A 19,678-nucleotide genomic window follows, 5' to 3' on the forward strand; every position below is an offset into this window, starting at 1 on the left:
ATTCATATAAGAGAACATCCCAACTCCTTACTCTAGCACGAAAAGCCCTCCACAGAATTGTAAAGCCCTACCTGCCCTTACAATTTAGACTCTCCTTCCACTCAACCCTAAGTGAGCTCGTCACTTATCTACTTTGTGTTTTTGCTTTTCCTAATCCTCAGTAACATTTGAGCAGGCAACACTGTACTGATACTCTGACTTCTGGGTCTTCAGGGATGGCAGTAGAGAAGCACCAGGTACTTCAGTGACTTGACAGTGGAAGCACTGGTAAACTTGTTTGCAGGTTTACTTTGAGCATTGCCCTGAGAGATTAGCATTCAAGCCTCTGCCTTCCAGTAAGAGCCCATAAACACCTAATATCCTAAATCTACTTCTACTCAGACTAGGTAAATGCTCCTGTTGCTTGCAAGTCAAATATCTGACGGATAGCCAGTGGGCAAATCTCTCCTTTTAAGGGACTAGAATACATGGGGAAACTCCCTCTTTTGCAGTCTTCTTTTACAACATAGCACACAGTCCGAGAACAGACTTCAGTTTGATCATTATTGATACCTGCAAAAAAAGAATAAATCAGTAAATGAGCAAAGGCCTTTTTTAGGTGGTAGAGGAGGAAAAGTAAAAGCAGTGAGTATAGAGAATTCCTTCCAAAAATTCAAGGATAAAGGAGAACAGGTGGTATGATCAACTTGCTTGGGTGCTGCTGTAAATGGCAAGGTTACTTTAGAAGAGGAACTCAGGTTTCGAAGACCAAGGATTGGAGAGTGGAGGGTGCATCACAGATGACAGCTGACAGAGAACCAAGGAGCAAGAGAGATGGAATAAAAGAATTCTGTGGGGTGGCCAGGCCCAGAAAGATGGAGGAACACTTTTTACCAAAGATAGAACCCAGGAAACCTTTTTATAGCAAGCTTCCACACTGCCACTAAACCTATCAGGAAAAGCAAGGCCCCGGGTTAGAGGCAACAACAAAATCGCCACACAACTCATGACTACAAACTTAAACAATCAGCATCCTTTAACAGATCAGAAACTGGAACATTTAGCAGTTCTTGTTTCTAATGAGATTCTATTTACACTTTTGCTTAAGTCATTGTCTCAACTTCACTTGTGTATGCAGGGGTTCTGGGAAAGATTATCATGTAAGACAAAGCGAAAAACCCGGAAGATGGATAAGACTCCAGTCAGAACTCATCTTCAGGTTGTATTCCTAAATCACCTTTCTGGAACTGGTTTACGTATTTCTGAAATGCAGCTGTTTGCCTCCTGTTTTCCAGGATATCCTCAATCCTTTTCTAACCCTGAAGCTCTTCAGCATGCATGGCTGATGTGGCTGTGACCCAGCCTTTGCTCTACCCAGGGTCTACTATATTAAGCAGTCCCCCTTTTGTGCTGAAAGCACAAATCATAAGCTCATCTCTGAAGATGGCTGGATGCCAGGAGTCTTTTGCCTCCTTCAGCCCCACCTGCTGCCTAAAACCTGCAAATAATGGGTCAGAGTGGCAGCAGCCATTTCAGACGATAAAGCAACTTTAAAGGTGGAAGCCATACGTCAAGGAAAACAAAGCAGAGGATGAAGCTCTCAGAGCAGGTGGCAGCACCGGCAGAGGCCAAAACAGCTGCCATCAAACACTGACTCCAACAAAGATCAGCTGGGCGGCCCTGTTATTTACCTTTTACCCTTACATGTCGAGAGGGAATAATTACCATTTTCAAACAAGTATTAAGATTAAATAAAACATTATTTCATTACCTTAAATGGCTGAATACACATTTGGGATTTTTTTTTTTAATGCTGATTTAGATTTATAATGCAAAGTCCCACCTAGTCTGAAATACAAATAGTAGAGCAATGAAGCTTTCTTCTGAACCCCAAACTATGTAATATACCCAACCTTTGAAAAGAAATATGTACTTAATGGTCATCATATACTTACCATTTAAGGTTCTTTTACTAATCAAGCTTGACATTTTAATGACTCAGAGTGAGCTAATTATGGGTACATTTGATAATCTCAATTGTCCAGATAAATTCAAATGATAAGATTCCAGTATGATAAAGTAAAACATTCTTTCTCCATAAACAGGCATACAATAGATAATTTAACCTTTCCTGATGTTTCATTTTGGGAAACTACTGTAGCTTTTGTTTTATCAATACTGTTATAGCCAACTGTATTTTCCAAAGACAAACTGTGGCCACTACAAGATTCCAGTTCCTCTCCCCTTCCCCAAACTTTATAATTCCTCCAGCAGGATATAGAGTCCTCTCCCATTAAACCTTGGTGGGTTTGACTATAACCAATAGAGTACAGAAGTGATGACTTCCCAGGGTAGGATAAACCTTTGCATAATTCTTGGAACCCAGCCACCATGCTGTGAAGCAAAGTCTAGGTAGCGTTCTAGCCCCAACCCAGCTGAAGTCTCAGCCAGCACTGACCACCTGTGTATGAAGAGCCTTCAGGTGAGTCTCGTCCCCATCCTTCAAAGTTGCCCCTAACGACGCTCAGTAGAGCAGAAATGAACTACCCAAGCACAGTTAGCAAAAATAAATCTTGTTGATGCTTTAAGTTTGGGGAGTAGCTTTTTTATGCAATACTAGGTAACTGCAACAACAACTGATTCAACTCTCCACATTACAGAACAATATACACAGTCCAGTTTTGTGGTTTTATTGGTTTTCTCAAAATAAGCAAGTCAGTATGCAGAAATGTGACAACTACAAAGGAACTTGGAGCATCTTGGTTGACTCAGGAGACTGAACTAATGAGAATCAGTCACTTGTTACATGGCCCCATACAGTATCATGGCTGGTAAATTGGAAGGAGTCCAGATAAACCCTACTCCATCTACACATTGGCTGTATAAAATTTCCTGTACAGCTACCATCTTCCTGTCCCCACACTGGAAACTAGAGAATCCAGCAGTGAACAAGCATTCCGAGAGTCCTTCTTGAACTGGCAAAACCAGTTCAGAACTAAAGAACCAAAAAAAAGTACGTGTTAGTTCAAAGAAAAAGAGACTGTGTTGAGCTAATAAGGTATGTGCACAAAAGACCCAGGAGAAGGAAGTGAAAGAAAAGACAGCCAAGCATAACTGAAACAGTACAAATGTAGGTTAAACAGGGCAGGTTGCTGATGTGCAAGTTGCTCTAAAGGTTCTAGGTCCACTCACCAAGCCAACTCAACAGCAAATAGACAACCAGCCTAATCCAGGTCTAAAACCACCTCTGGCCTGAAGACTGACGTGTCTCACTGTCCACCCCTAGACGGTCCACCCACAATGTCCAGGGATCCAGGTTAATAAATGTTTGGGATGGAAAGGGATGGGCTAAGTAATGACAACTTGGAAGTTTTGGAGCATGAGGTATCTAAATACAGTCAAACTTCATTTAGTTTTACCCTAGATGATTTCTGGACTTCCCAAATTAAATAAATCAGCATTTTTTTTTAAATGAAATCAGATTTTAAAGACTGATTTTAGGTAAGGGGGATAAATTATTCTTTTCTTCTATTTTTCTTCTCTCTTTATAAAAAACATCAAAAACCTTCAAAATGGGGGCATAGGTTTATATTTATTACCCAGTTTTAGTCTCAGGGTTCTTTTGTACACCAAGTAGGGACACCTCTTAGCCAGGAGCCATTTTGCCTTTAGAATCAACAACAAAAACAGAACAAAAAAACCCCAACTAATTCTGAAATTAACTGCCAGAATCTATTATAAAAGGTGATCCCAACCACAAATTCTAGGTTTTCTTATGTTTAGGAAGCATGTTTACTAATTGCTCATTACATATATCAGGTTCTAAGTACTCCTGAACGACTTCAAGAACTAATGTGTTCTCTCATCAGTGCCCACTACCATCTTTCACAAAACATCAAAATAATGAAACTAAAAGAACAAGTGGTAGATGAACTCCAAAGCTTATATTTAACCATTCTACTATCCAATGTATCAACTATTTTATTTCCATATTCATTAAAAACAGATGGTAAGGGTCGTTTGTTTAGGGCTGCCAAAGTTTCAGTCTAAAATCTTTTCCACTTTTATTCGTGGTTTCTTATTCCTATAGAGCAACCTCACCTACAATTCCCAGTTGGATCAGCTACTACTAACCCCACCTGTTTGAAGGTAGTTACAAATATGTACTGGGGTTAGGCTAGAAAAAAAAATCCTATTGTGTTGGATTAACTTTGAAATATTCAGTGTGTACTCAGTTTTTAATATATTTCCTAAGTCTGTCACCTGAAAAGACCCAGAAATAATAAGTCACCTGAAAAGACCTAGAAATAATAACATCCCAGGAACAAGCAAACCAGTCACCTAGACTTGATTTCTAAGTACCACTCCCCATTAAAGGGAACCAGGGATCCTTGGGGAAATAAGTCAGTTTCAGAGCTGGTACAAAAAAGCCTAAGATGATCCCAGAAAATCTTTCTGAGCTATAAAGTATGCAAGAGCTCAAATGATGCAGGACACACCAAAAGCACACAGGAACCAATTTTAAAAGGATACCACTGATCAAATCTGAGATGACTGAAGCATCAAAATGAACTATGATTACACAGTAAAACTTCCTGATTTTGATTAATCATACTGTGATTCTATAAGAACGCCTTCCTACTGAAAAAATACAGCATTTAGAGGCTAAAAGGGCACAATGTCTCCAACTCTGTCAAGTAGTTTAGAAAAAAGATATATGCGTGAATACAGAATTATGTAGCAAAAACAATAAATGGTGATTTTGAGCAAAGAATGTACAGGAATTCTTCCAACTACTGTAATTTTAGAGTTAGAGAAAAGTTGCAATATCCATAAGGGCTTCCTTGAAAAAAGCAACCTGGAACTTAAGAGGATTCATTGCAGATAACCTTGAATCTATTATTTAAAAAACAAAAGAACCCAGAAACCTTCATCCATTACTTTGACAGTCTACCCTACTTTTCGACTCAGCCTCTAACCAGCCGCAATGTTCTTACCTACGAATGGTTGACTTAGTCTTAATCATGTCTTACTTTAAAGTTATCTTCATGGAAAGGTCATCGTCACTTGAAAACCCCTTTAAAAGGACTTCTACAGCTAAGCCTTCCATGGCTTCGCCCCTTATGTCATCCATTCTTTCACTGCCTTGAAAGTGCCATGGATTGTCCTACTACTTCAGGACCCTCATGGTGTGTTTCCTATAATACCTTCACCTGAACTGCTCTCTGCTCGGAGGCTCCATCCCTCACTACACAAATTCCTACTCATCCGTGAATTCCCAGCTAAAAGCTCTTATATGAGATTTGAGTATTCTGGCAGAAACTTTTACCACTCCATGAAAGTTTCTGAGCAACAACTGCTTAACTTCATTATGAATGAAAAAATGATGAGTATTAATACTACTAACTCTTGATATGAAATCTGTCCACTTCTGGCACTTTCATTTTTCAACACATCCCCAGTTCCTTCTTATTTTCAAACGTAAAATACATGAAGACCTAGCCTTTCTTAAGAACCGACAAAATAGCAAAAGTGGAAAGCAGCAGCAGCAGCAGACCTTCCACGAGCTCACCTACTGTGGCCTGGACCTCGACCCACCGCTGCACATATCCCAGGAGCAGCTAAGGCAGCTTCACTGGCGTGCGAGGCAATGGCGGCGGCCGCACCACCGCCTGCGAAGGAAGCCGCACTGGCTGCCGAAGCGCCTGCGCAAGGTCAGGTACGCAAGGTCAGGTACGCGGCACCGCCCAAGAAGCCCGAGGTGGTCAACGCGCCTGCGCAACATGATCATCCTGCCCGACATGACGCGCAGCATGGTGGGCGTCTAGTCTACAACGGCAAAACCTTCAACCAGGTGTAAATCACGCCTGCGATGATCGGGCACTACCGAGGCGAGTTCTCAGTCACCTAATAGCCAGCCCGTGAAGCACGGCCGGCACAGCACGGGGCCACCCACCCCTCCCGCTCCATCCGCCTCAAATAGCCTGCCGGCCAATGAAGACACAGACTTCTCTTTAAAAACAAAAAACACCCACACAGGTGAAGAACTAAAAAGTACTGCTTTTAACTAACACATCCCCGAGTTTCAAAATAATAAAACTCAAAATAAGAGATCTACAAAAGCTATAAACTCTCATTTCTCAATATGAAAATTAAGCAATTTGATTAACTTATTTCCTGCTGGCAATTTATTATTTCTAAATTGTTATGCTCCGTTTCTCATTTACTTCACACTTAAGAAAATTAGTCAATACCTCAATTTTTTAAAAAACTGAAAAACAAAGTATGGTATATAACGTCAAATGGAAGAAACACAAGATACAGTGTATATTGTATTTTTTGAAAATATAATTAACTGAATACAAGTTTTCTAATAAACATTTATCCTTAAATAAAGTAATTCCACACTCCAACAAAGATGTTCCCATTTCTCTGAAGCAATCCTTAATTAATCCAAAAACTTGGCTTTTTCTCCAAGTTATATTTTTAGCATCTGGATTTTTAAACAAAAATCACCACTATATAAGTTAATCTCAGTTAATTTCACCATTATCATTTACATTTACTTTTCAGCTATTAGAGACTTAGTGCTTTAAGTAGCAAACTACCTAAATTATAAACACGGATTTTCAAAACAAAATCCAGTTCACAATTACCAAGTATATATACAGTGCAGATTAAAATCTACGTTAGCATATGATTTCTCTTTCCTAAGGTTCCTATAAAGAATGTATGTTTCTTCTAAACTATCCATTAATTCTGTACATTTAAATAACATTTGGCTTGAGTTAAATAGTCAAAAATATAAAGGCTATAATTTTTATAAGACTCATAAAAAAGGACTCAAATTCTAAACCAAGCCCTAAAACCAAGAAAAGAATATTTGAATATTAAATAGTTTAATATTTCTGCATGGTACAATGAGGTTTTCACAATGATTCAGTTTTATTTTTATTTTCAATGATGGGAATGGCCTACAACTCAGATAACCCACAAATTCATACTGTCTTACAAGCAGCAGTAATATACAGTTAATTCAGTTATCTTAAGGGCCTTATCATACACCAATCAATACCATTAACCCATTCACAGAATAATTAAAATGTTTCTATCAAAGCTAATGTGTCCTTTTAAGGTTTATGTGTTGTTATTAAATGTGTTAAAAAGGAAACAGAGGTAGAATCCCACGTTTTAAAGCACTACTCTGTAAGCCAATTCCACACAATTAAGACATTTTTATGTCACATAAATACTAATACAGCTTCAGTGAACTACATAAAATAACGTTGAGATCCATGTTAAACTAAAACCCAATCAATTTATGGAACTGTTGTTCTCTGCTTATAACCATATTTGAATAAAAAGATAGAAAAAAATTTAAGTATTACTTTACAGGTGATCATATGAGATTTTACCATTTCTAGAGAGAAACAGAGAACTTCTTGGTAGTCACTGCCTGGGCTAGAGAATACTATAAACTGAAAATGTAAAGACGAAATTCGAAGGGCCTCAAAAACATCTATAGTTAACTCAGAGTATAATCTGTAGAACTAGGGAATCCCTTTCTGTCTAGTCTTCCAATAACAAACACAATTTAGTGGGGCTTGGGAGGTTGCTCTTAAAATGACACATTTTACAGGCCATCATGGCCTAAGCATTGAATAGCCTACTCAAAACATCTCTACTCTCCACTCTTCCAAAAAAAAAAAAAAAAGTATATACTCATTCTTTTTTAAAAACCACCCAAAATATCACCAGTACATTTAATAAAATTAAATGCAATTTTATTAAGGATTTCAAGTTACATGTCAAATTTCTAGAATGGAATAGAACCATTTTGAAACTGGAGAGATGGCATAGATGAACACTGATATCCCTTGAAACTCCAACTTTATTTAAAAAAACAATTCCTCTGCAAACCATATTCCCCCTTATATAACAAGACGAAATAGTATCTACCTCTTCACTTTGGCAACAGCTATTTCCTAAAGAAATGAAAAAAAAAAAAAGTAGTGATTTTGCTACTTTTTTAAGCTCATTAAAAATGGGATTCTATCTTTAGGTTAAAAATTTTAAGTTCAGAAAAAGCTGTGTTCAGATGAACTATGGGTACAAAAGGAAAAAAAATGTCACAGAATGTCTAATCAAAACAACCAAAATCATTTTGAAAATAAAGAGGAAAAACAGGTGTTTTCATGGCATTTTTCCCCCCTATAAGCTACTGCAATTGGTTAAGGATTTCCAGTAGTTAATTAAAATCTCAGGAGAGGAATGGATAGTACTATACAAAGAACACAATGTGTCTACATTCCAAGACCTTAATACTAAATTTTTAAAACAGAAGCTCTATCACCTCTAAAAAGGAACGCAGTGTAATTTTATTAATATAGCAGGAACTCTAAGGCCTTCCTATAATTACAACCCAATTAGTCCATCCTCACTGTCAAAGCATTAAAGTTCATCCCCAAAAGTAACAGTAATTAGCCTGAGGTATTTTAAACGTGGCTCTACAGTCTCTAATTTAATGGCATTTCCCCCCTCTAAAAATGGTCTTATTTCTACTTTAGTCCCATGATATCTGCAGTATTTACTACAATATGGTCATAATTAAAAGAGCTGGAAAAAAAATTCTTGGACCTTTTCAAACAGTTGCTCGTCCATCCACTTCTATTAAAATAGGAGGCACACAAAGATCTGCAAGGGTTGCCTGACCGGATCCAGAATAAAGGTCCTTAATCTTTGTTTTCCAGTTTAACTATCAGACCTTGGTATAAATAAAATGCTGAATATCACATACTTGTGGTACAAATAGGTCCAAACTTTTGAGTTTGTGATGAGACTGAGAAACATTTCATAAAATTTAACTTAATATGCCTTAACACATCTGTGAGGTAGTTAAGTAAACAGTACTACCCATTTTAATACATAGTAAAACAAAAGGCGTGGGTAAATGACACACTCATACTTCAAGGAATAAGAATTGGAATTAACTGTAGAGGCTTGGGGCCTTTTGTCTAGTTCTGACGAAAGGAAATAAAATTTACCATTTTAATCTTTCTATTAAAAACATTAAATCATTTAAGATTTTGTTTTTTTTAATCCTCTCTCATTAGTAGATGTAGTACCTCTTCCAAAGTTGGCACCCTTTTCTTCAATAATGCAGTAAACTGGGTACATAATTTAAGCTAGGCCTCTGCTTCTACCTGAATTAGTACAAAATTAAGACATTATCTCTGGAGAACTAAAATTATATTTGACATTTTTATTTTAGGCTGCAAAAACAAAAACGAGCAAACAAACAACAAAAAACTTGAAATAGGCTTGTCAAATGATGTAAATTCATCCTTTCCAGGGAAGCAGAAGGTAGACCCTACCACAAAGAAAAGATGCTTAGTTAATGGAGGTTAAATTTTAAAAGTACAGTTAAAATAAAAATAATGAGACTTAACTTCTGAAAATACTAGGTTTTATTCACCTCCCTGTGGTAACCAATAACCATACTATTAGTTAATAAGATTTCTTTATAAGTAACTGTCACCTGAAATACAAAAATCCATTAACAATCTAAGTTATCAGGTGTGGTCTTACTGGAAATTCTTAACCATATACTTGTCTTGACAAGTGTTGTTTTTTAAATGATGAATTGTCTTAGTATAAGTCACTGTATTTCTGTAACAAAGTAATGAAAGGCACAGCTAGTGCAAGCGAACTTAAACCCATTCAACTACCCGCTGAAAAAATACTTTGGTTCTTCAGGAAAAAAATTAGCAAGACAAAAAATCTGGTTCATTTCACAGTTCTGTTCATTTTCATAACTGTAATCTAATAGTTACAAGATAAAAATACTCCAGGAAGAACCAAATATGTAGCAATGAACAAACATGCGTGAGAGAATTTGTGCATTCAATGTATCTGGCAGAAAAACTAGTTAAAATGCTAAGTAGAACAAATTTGGTCTTTAAAATATCAGTTCCTTTCCTTTAAAAAAAAACTTGAGTCTACCAAGAAAATACAAAAACATAAGGCTGTAAGTAAATAATAGTTGTGTTTAGGCTATTACAGTGCAGGTTATCCTCAAGGCCACATACATCCTGCTTCACTGCTGCTTGCACTCTGCTGGGTTTTGATCCTTCTGTTAAAGGAAAACAACAAGTCAATCTATCTTTTTCTACCTGCTTCAGTTTATTTTTCAATAGTAGTTAACTATCTTAATTATCACAATATCTCACTGTTCTGTCAAAATTTCTGCCAAATTAAAAAAAATAAATGATGGCAAATTATTTATTCAAATATTACCAAGTCACAAAAATGCGAAAAACTAAAAGCCCCAATTTTACATTGTAGAATGAACTCCATAAAGTGAAACACATTAAGCTATAATCTGAAAATAGCCAAGCAATTTGTTAAGTCATATTACCAATTATTTTTGCCTTTTAATAGGTCAGTTATTCTAAAATACTAACTCCATTCATATTTAGCTGTTAACACCAATTCATACCTATTAGAATATTTGATTTTTTTAACTACCCTCTCTTACCTGCTCACTAGGTTAAAGTATCTTCTGGATATTTTTAAAGCATAAGCAAATGAATAAATACATTAAAGAGAAACCAGAAGTTCCAAATGAATTCTGATAACATACTAAGCATTCTGTGGGAGATAAAGTCCTTTACTAACCGTGATATGACAACTTCCCAGGAATAAGAAACTGGGACTCTCAGATATGGAGCAAAGAGATGACTGGGAGAACCTAAGAGTATTGCTCCCCTATTCCTGTGCACTCCTGCGTTCAGATGATTTAAAAACTGACCTATGTTTATAAGCTTTCCTTTGGGGAGAAAACAACCTAAAGAACACAAGCAATAAGTAATTTCAAGTGCTTCTAAAAAACAATTTAAAAAGAAATGCCCAAGATAATGTGCCATTAAAATAGAACCTAGGGTTATTTAGCCTGAAACTAGGAAAAATAAAGGTCAGAACCAAAAATAAACGTTTCTTAGGAAAGGTGCATTGAAATTACATGTACTATTGAAATGCCAGTGAGGAGAGATTTATTAAAGACTTTAATAGACTAAAAGAAACTTTACATTCAGAAACACTAACTCATATTTAACCTGCCTTAAATTTAACAGAAAGCAGCACTAATTTTGCTCACCTTTGGGTCATAGTCTGGATCATTTTCCTCATCTCCTTCTTCTTCCCCTTCCTATATTAAAGTTCAAAATGCATCCATGAAGTAGGTACATAATAGGAAGAAACGGCTCATAATGTAGGGAGAATTTAATACAAGTTACTCTATAAGTCAACAGATTTTCATGATTACAGAGTTTGGTGACAATGCAATTTAATTTGAAAGCTTCTAATATGAAAAATTTCCCAACACAACTTGAGACATCCAGACAGGTTTTATTGAAAAGATTTACTGCAGCCAACGTTGAAAAAGTTTACTGCAGCTTTTGACTTCTTCAAAGAGCTGATAACCCTGCAGCAGAACAGAATTATTTGAAATAAAAAAAATGTTCTGAGTTTTGCAATTTATTTATTGAAACCTCATACATACATTGTTTGGCTGTAGAATTCTAAAACCATATTTTTTTCCAAAAACATTTTTATCCCGTATCACAGAGTAATGATTTATAGCAAAGGAATACATAAGTCACTCAATTTGCTTCTCAATGTGTTAAACAGAATTAATTGCTCATTTGGTAAACATTACCTCATCCGCTTCTTCACCTTCTTCATCATACTAAAAAAGGGAAAAAAGGATGACATTTGAATGAAGCTAACAAACATCTGAAAGTAGCATTTAGTTAATGTCCACCATTGTATCCCCTAATATCTAAAGAGAGGAAAAAATACATGCCCTACAGTGACGGATTATAAATTAAAACAAGGACAATAGCTTCAGGAATCACCCAGCTCAGTGCCATTATCTAAACCTGACACTTTAAAAAATTAAAATAAAGAACATAGTACAATCATGGATGAAGTATGATCAGATAACTATGACTGTAAATATTACTTGCCTGTACAAAAAGGACCTAAAGGCTATGTGAATGATTGCCATTTAACAAGAAAGATATCCAAAATATTTGAGAGCAGCCTAATTTTACCTTAATCGTTACTTAATATTCCTATGGATAAAAATTCCATGCTTCCTAATAAAGATTTTTATCAGTAGTAGAAAATGTACAGGGTTACGTTTTGTTTGGTCAAAGACGTGTAATGGATTTACAACACTAACCCAACATAGTAAAGTTTTACTACTTCAGAGAAAGTAGCCTTCCTAATAGCAGGAAAATAAAAACTACAATAAATGAACCCAAAGATCCTAAAAGAACCTACTTAATTCAAGGAAGTTATCTAAAAGGACATAAGTAATCAGCCTAATTTGAATTATTCTGTCTTGCTTTTTAACAATTGCATCTATTCATTAAACCTCTCACCGATTCTGACTATCACACCCTCACCAAACGATTTCACTGCTGGATTCAAATTCACTCACATCATCATCATCATCTTCAATAGCTTCTCCAGTAAAGTATAACACTGATCTTGGGATTATGCGCTCACGTAAAAAGTGACCAATTTCAAAGTCCGCAGCAAGGATAGCTTCAGCATCATCATCCTGTTAAAGAAAAATAAAAGCACATAATTTAATAACATTTAATTTGGCATATGTGAGACTTGGATTTAAATCATATGCAGAAACTCTCAACTTCACTTTTAACTTTAAACTTTTAAAATTATCTTACATGTGCATGATCAAATAGTCTCTACATATGCCCTAGGTTTACAGGTTTTTAATAAAAAGAAAATAAGTTAGCAGGCCAGTATACATACTGGTTATTGCTTAAGATTTCTCTAGCTTAAAAGTTACAAAAGCAACTTTGCTATATGACAACTTTTTAAAATATTAATTACTGAAAACACCAACTGGAATAACAGTAAGAATCTCACACTTTTCTAAGTAACATTATGTATATGGCACATAAGACCAGAGAATATCATTTCACACTTCCTAAAAGACAGTATCCAAGCCTCTGTGTAATGCCAAATGAGATGTTGTCCTACTTGATAAAGACTAAGTCAATCTAAGGTTTCTACTTAATGGCAAAGTACAGCACAGAAATGCTGTTGATATTATTCAAAATTAAAATTATTCCATGATACTAAAGTTCTAGTTCTGTGATACTAAACACTGAGTAACTATTCTGTGAATTCCTGAATGTTTATTTTGACTCATCAACATAATCCACTCTAACAACAACAACAATAAAACACCAAAGGGTCGTGGGGGAAGACTCTGAAGGAAAGAATTCTAATCACAGGCAGAGGTGTTCTATCCGTAACTCAAGATTGTTTTGCTACCATCAATATTTCGTAACAGACTTAAGCCAAATTCAAAACAGACCTAGCCTACCTTGCCTGTGTAGATTTCTTTAAGGCAGTTCCTCATTCCTGGCTGTGTGCCTGGCATATTTCACAGTTTTCGGCTATATGACCACATATATAAAACCAAATTTCCATTGGAATAAAAACCACACAAAGAACTCTAAGCAGAATGTGGTTAGTGTTTAGTAAATAGTATAAATGATTTAATACATTCTATTTTCAATAAGGAAGAAAACTAGTTTTGAAAACTTGAATCCCTCACAGAAGTATTTGCAAGTCTCAGAAGAAAGGACTATCTTTAGCCTTTCACCATTTCTCAGTAGAGGCACCAAAAGCATTTTAAATGGAGTAATTTTTCACACGCGTAAAGGTCTTCCTCTATGCATTGCAAGCCTCAGAACAAAATACTAGTAGCAACTATTCTACTCCATACATTTAAGAACCAGTCCTTTAATTTCATACTTAGTAAACAATTCAACAAATAAATAACAATTCAGCTTACCAGATCTCCACTCTCAGGAACTGCAAAATTGAGAAAAGAAATTCAAATGAATAAAAAGTAAACAAAGCTTACAATAAAACCACCATAAATACCCAAAGTAAAACACTATTTACCTTCAGGAGGGGCAAAAAAATTAAAGAAAGAGTCATTAGAAACTGTTTTGGTCACAGTACGAACTGTCCCACGTCCCTTGTGTTTCTGCTTCTTCTTAATGGTTTTCAAAGTGACATTCTTCCCTTTTTTCCAATCTATCTGGCACCTTCCAAAACAAAGGGGAGAGATGGTCTATCACAATTAACACATTACTTTCAATTGCTAGGAAAGCTGAGATTTTTCTAATTAAATGTTCTATTTAATTTCAAATTTAGAGGGGAAATTTGTGCTGCTTTTTGTAGCAGTACAAAGAGAAAATTTTTATTTCTAAACAAACTTTTTCAATAAATATATTTACAATTACCACAAACTCACAATATAATAAATTTAAATGTACACTCCTTTGGAAAAATATCTGTAATAGTCTATGGAGAATTCTAGGAAAATGAATAAGCCTCTCAGAAAACATTTTACTGAAATGTTTGGAGATAAATATGTATGTATGTACTAAGCAGACACACTAGAAAATACCAAATATCACAAATCATAAGTAAAGCAAAAACAGATATAACATTCTGTTAAAGTAATAAAATTAAACTTACCCTGTACAACCCATAATTTCTGGTCCATCAAAAGAAAAAGGATCAGAATCATCTGGTTCTGACCTCATCCTATATGTCTTTGTCAACACTTCATTTGTGAAATATTCATTGGGTTCAAAGTGAAATTCTAAGACAAAACTCTTAAAAAAAAAGAAAAAGCATAAAAAGTAATTAAATTCCTACATGATAAATTTCAATGCTTCAGTAAATAAAGCTTAATCTATGATTTCTATAAACATATAAAATCTTAAGTGACAAAGTCCTACTCTGGGAAAGAAAGGGTCATATAAATCCCAAAGTATCTTAAAAGCAAAATGTGGCACAAAATAAACTGAATAAAACTTAGTTCAGCTAACACTACTATTTAGTAACATGTTTATGACATAGGTTAGGTACAGCTGAATAAACTGACCAACCCCCCACCCCCCCATCTCCACAGAGAGGGCTTTAAACCTTAGACTAGAACCTAGCTTGACAGAGAAGAAGCCCAACCTTATCACATGTAATATAAGAACTAATAGCCTACAGAGCCTTTGCCCATGCTTTACATAATACTGATGGTTTTGGAGAGAAGCCGTTGGCTGATCTTTCATAATGGGGAAGTGGGAGCCCTCTAACATCTTCTGTTTTATTTAATTCCCAGACACATGTCTTTTAATACAGAATAAGCATTTTCTTATTCATGTTCCTTTGCTATTATTTTTATATACAGTCTTAATCTAGGATCAAAAATTGACTATATTTCAAAAATAGTTTACATTCAGAGGGAGGAAAAGGAATAAATACTGCATCACAACTGTCAACGTCCAAACATTTATTTCCTACCATCAATTAAGTATCAGTTTTAATTTCTTCCCACTCCCATGTCTAACCGTTGAATGTCACCTTTCTTTAGAAAGTTCCATTTATCTACTTGTAAACAGTTGTTACAAAATTGAAAATGTTTCAAAATTCTTTTACCATAGGCTGACCAGCATCTGAGAATTTCACTTTAATATCTTTCAAGTGCTTCAGAATAGGTTCATCATGTTCCTTCAAATTAAAAAAAAAAATTAAAATGAGTATCTGAATGGCATTAAGACTAGTGTTCTGTTATTGGACTAAGCACTTAACTGACAGACATTTTATTGTTCAGTTTTATGTACGATTATGAACCATAAAGACTTAATTCTCCAGGTTATGCCTTATACTGAAGCTAGTTTACTTAGTTCTACCTTCTATCACCACTGGCTGAAAAAAGGTGACTAAATAGAGAACTACATCATTATATAGACTGAATGGGCTGAAAAGTTCAAAACCAAGTCTAAATAATTCATGTTTGCTTTAAGAATGTTTCCAGATCTGGACTTCCCTTGCGGTCCAGTGGCTAAGGCTCTGTGCTTCCACTGGAGGGGGCAAGGGTTCGATCCCTGGTCGGGGAACTAAATATGCATATACCACGCATGTCACGTGGTGCAGCCAAAAATATTAAAAAAAAAAAAAAAAGTTTCCCCGATCATAATTGCTGCCTTTTCCAGATGCTTGTTCCTTTTCTACTTTGCTAAAAAGTAGAAATGCAGTAAGCAGTCATTGTTTTGAGACAGTTTCTTTTTCTTGACATTAACATCCAACAATCACAATACAAGGTAACAAGTACTACAATCCAGATGACAGGGGATCAAAAAATGATTCAGATTAGGAGAGGCAAAGTTTCCCAGAGAAGGTGACATCTGTGTCAGTTTCCCAGGGAAAATGACAATTGTTAAAATAGGTAAATATTGGGCTTCCCTGGTGGCGCAGTGGTTGAGAATCCGTCTGCCAATGCAGGGGACACGGGTTCGAGCCCTGGTCTGGGAGGATCCCACATGCCGCGGAGCAGCTGGGCCCGTGAGCCACAACTACTGAGTCTGCGCGTCTGAAGCCTGTGCTCCGCAACAAGAGAGGCCACGATAGTGAGAGGCCCGCGCACCGCGATGAAGAGTGGCCCCCGCTCGCCGCAACTAGAGAAAGCCCTCGCACAGAAACGAAGACCCAACACAACCAAAAATAAATAAATTAATTAATTAATTTTTAAAAAATAGGTAAATATTTTTACAGTATTCTTTTAAAATGCAAATGTCCCTTGGAATAGTTGTTTCAAACTGAAAAGGTCACTGGGGTAGGACAACTGAAACTCCCCCATCCTACCACCACACTCCACATCTAAAAACAGAAGGCACAGGGATATATGAGAAAGCATCATACAGTGAGATGAGCAATTACCAAAGGGACTATTTCATTATCTAATTTTTGAAAACAAATTATAATTTATTTGATTACATTAATCAAAGCTGCAATTTTCCTTCTACCAATAACAGTTCTTTCAAAACAAAGCAATCATGGGAATTCCCTTGTGGTCCAGTGGTTAGGACTCCTTGCTTTCACTACCAAGGGCCCAGGTTCGATCCCTGATCAGGGAACTAAGATCCCACAAGCCGCATGGCACGGTGTAGGCCCCCTCCAAAAAAAAAAAAAAAGAAAGCAATCATTCTATAAAAATCAATAATAAAGAGACTAGTCATCAGAGCCATTTAAACTTCAAAGGTTTACCCTCTGAGGTAAACTGGTGTTTTTATGAATAAAATTACCTGAACCATATCACTGAGCAAGTCAACATTCTTAAAAACGGTCAACCAAAATTCAGGAATTCCTTTGGGGTCTTCTTTTTCTTCATCCTTTTTCTCATCTTCAATCTTGGCCTTTTCTTTTAGCTCCTCCTTAATAAAAGACAGCATTCATCATTACTGGATACCTAGATTAGACATCTTGATAAAATTTTTTACATCCCCTTAACTTACATGCAGTGGCAGAGAACCCAACAAACCCTCAATGATTAATTTTAACATTTAGCCAAAGAAGTTCTAGTCTAATTGTGTAAACACTGCTGTCACCCATACCAGACCTTACTTCCATAATATTTCTACTACCATACCCCTTCCAAAAAGAAAGCCACTAGGACCATGAGCTGTAGGAAAAAACTTTCAGCTTCATGGGAGAGAAGAGAAAAAAAGTAAGACTTAAGCACAGTAAAGAGGAAAAGCAAAAGAAATATAAACCTTGTCCACTGCCTCACCCATTGGTGTTCTTAATCAAAATATATTCTCTTCATCACCAACATTAAAACATCAATGCTGGAGAAACAGGGTCATGTAACAGAGCAATGGATTTTTATCACAGCTCTGCCGTCTATAAGTTGTGGGCAGGACATTTAGAGACCTCCATTTGCACTTTAAAAATGGGAACAATCCTTTTATATGTCATCATTAAGTTGAAACGAAGTTTATATGAATCTATAAACTTTAAATTCTATAAAAATGCAAGGAAAAGGTGAATTTGGGTACAGATGGAGCTGGGCTAACAGTGGCTCATCTGCACTCACTATCCATCTCACAATAAAGATAATTATTTCCAAGGTATAAAAACACACTAAATTAGGGCTTCCCTGGTGGCGCAGTGGTTGAGAATCTGCCTGCCAAGGCAGGGGACATGGGTTCGAGCCCTGGTCTGGGAAGATCCCACATGCCGTGGAGCAACTAGGCCCGTGAGCCACAATTACTGAGCCTGCGCGTCTGGAGCCTGTGCTCCGCAACAAGAGAGGCCGCGATAGTGAGAGGCCCGCGCACCGCGATGAAGAGTGGCCCCCACTTGCCGCAACTAGAGAAAGCCCTCGCACAGAAACGAAGACCCAACACAGCCAAAAATAAATAAATAAATAACAAAAAAAACACTAAATTAAAGTTAATACCAACCGAAATTTCATCTTCCTCATCTGGTTTCCATTCACATTCTTCTTCTGTAGGTTCATAAATGGCATTAATGATCTCAAATCGCTAAAATTATTAAAAAAAAAAACTTGCATAAAAACACTGGCATCGAAGCTAAAAACTAGATGTCCCTCATTAAGAATGCTTAAATATTTAATTAATTCATACAACTTGAATTGCTATTATTGATAGTTCTCCCAAATTCCTCTAATAACCATTTTGCTGACAGTTCTAACAGAAGTTTGTTTATATTTCCAGAGCTTTATCATCTTCTTGAATTTTACATTTAAAAAACAAAGTATTAGAAAGCATTACCTTATCAAATAGAGGTTGATAGAGAACAGCATACTTTCTTTCAAGATCATGAACTTCCTCATAGAACTTGGCTTCTATCTGTGCACATTTAACTTGAAGGTTTTTGAGAGCATTCACGCGTCTTTTAACTACCCTAGGCAAGCTGAAAGGTTAGAAAGCACCAGTTATATAGCATCACAGTAAAACCCAAGTAACACTTCTTTTAGCATACTGAAATTGAAGCATGAAAGTTAGTGAATAACAGGTTTCCTATTTGAAGCAAAAGGTACATTCAAAGTAATTAAAATTCAAAAGATTAAATACCCAGACCTCTTGACCATAAAACATTTCAAAAGAGGAAATTTAACCAGGTACAGTAAATTGATAAGAAAATGTAAATCGTATCACCAACCCTAAATCTTTCATTGTAATCAAGTTCAGCACTGGGCTTGTCAGTGCTGGCATCTCCGGTGTAAAATGCAGTCTAAAAGTTAAAAAGTCACGGACTGACCATCCTAACAATGATAACCTGAATTATTTTTTTAAAATATGTACAATTGAGGGAATTCCCTGGAGGGCCAGCTGTTAGGACTCCGAGCTCCCACTACAGGGGACACAGCTTCAATCCCTGGTCAGAGAACTAAAATCCCACAAGTAGCGCAGCACGGCCAAACTAAATAAATAAATAAATAAAATAAAATATGTACAGCTGACACTTTAACACAAGTTTGAACTGCATGGGTCCACCTATCTGCAGGTATTTTTCAATAGTAAATACTAGAGTACTACACAGTCTGTGCTTGGCTGAATCCATGGATGGAGGAATCGCAGACACAGGGGGCTGACTACTGATTAACTCCTGTGTTATTCAAGGGTCAACTGCATATCTCACCTGTATCAATTATTAGGGGAAAGAAGGGGAGCATATGTGTTTTTGGAAAAAGAATGGTATCCTACACCATTATTTTCTTTTTAGTCTTAGTATTTAATTTGGAATTTGAAATTACATTAAATAAGTATGTAACATTTTA

The 19,678-nt window shown here is 36.1% G+C and overlaps 1 protein-coding gene across 3 annotated transcripts in view; it reads right to left on the bottom strand.

Annotated features, from left to right (window-relative positions):
- Window positions 1-9,221: 9,221 nt before the first annotated feature.
- Window positions 9,222-19,678, bottom strand: part of NAP1L1 (nucleosome assembly protein 1 like 1) — a 32,902-nt gene continuing 22,445 nt past the window's right edge. The window contains exons 5-16 of one of the 3 annotated variants that reach the window (XM_059936547.1): window positions 18,669-18,810; window positions 18,339-18,419; window positions 17,178-17,306; window positions 15,532-15,603; window positions 14,572-14,711; window positions 13,990-14,135; window positions 13,877-13,896; window positions 12,485-12,607; window positions 11,696-11,725; window positions 11,135-11,185; window positions 10,068-10,111; window positions 9,222-9,349 (exon numbers count right to left, since the gene is read on the bottom strand). In XM_059936547.1, coding sequence (XP_059792530.1) covers window positions 10,076-10,111; window positions 11,135-11,185; window positions 11,696-11,725; window positions 12,485-12,607; window positions 13,877-13,896; window positions 13,990-14,135; window positions 14,572-14,711; window positions 15,532-15,603; window positions 17,178-17,306; window positions 18,339-18,419; window positions 18,669-18,810 — 970 coding nt within the window. In that variant the 3' untranslated portion in view covers window positions 9,222-9,349; window positions 10,068-10,075. Of the gene's footprint in view, window positions 9,350-10,039; window positions 10,112-11,134; window positions 11,186-11,365; window positions 11,462-11,695; window positions 11,726-12,484; window positions 12,608-13,876; window positions 13,897-13,989; window positions 14,136-14,571; window positions 14,712-15,531; window positions 15,604-17,177; window positions 17,307-18,338; window positions 18,420-18,668; window positions 18,811-19,678 lie in introns of those variants that run through there. The other 2 variants (XM_059936546.1, XM_059936548.1) reach the window with 2 other exon arrangements.

This window comes from Balaenoptera ricei, chromosome 10, assembly GCF_028023285.1.
Source record: "Balaenoptera ricei isolate mBalRic1 chromosome 10, mBalRic1.hap2, whole genome shotgun sequence".
In the NCBI taxonomy this organism is placed as follows: domain Eukaryota; kingdom Metazoa; phylum Chordata; class Mammalia; order Artiodactyla; family Balaenopteridae; genus Balaenoptera; species Balaenoptera ricei.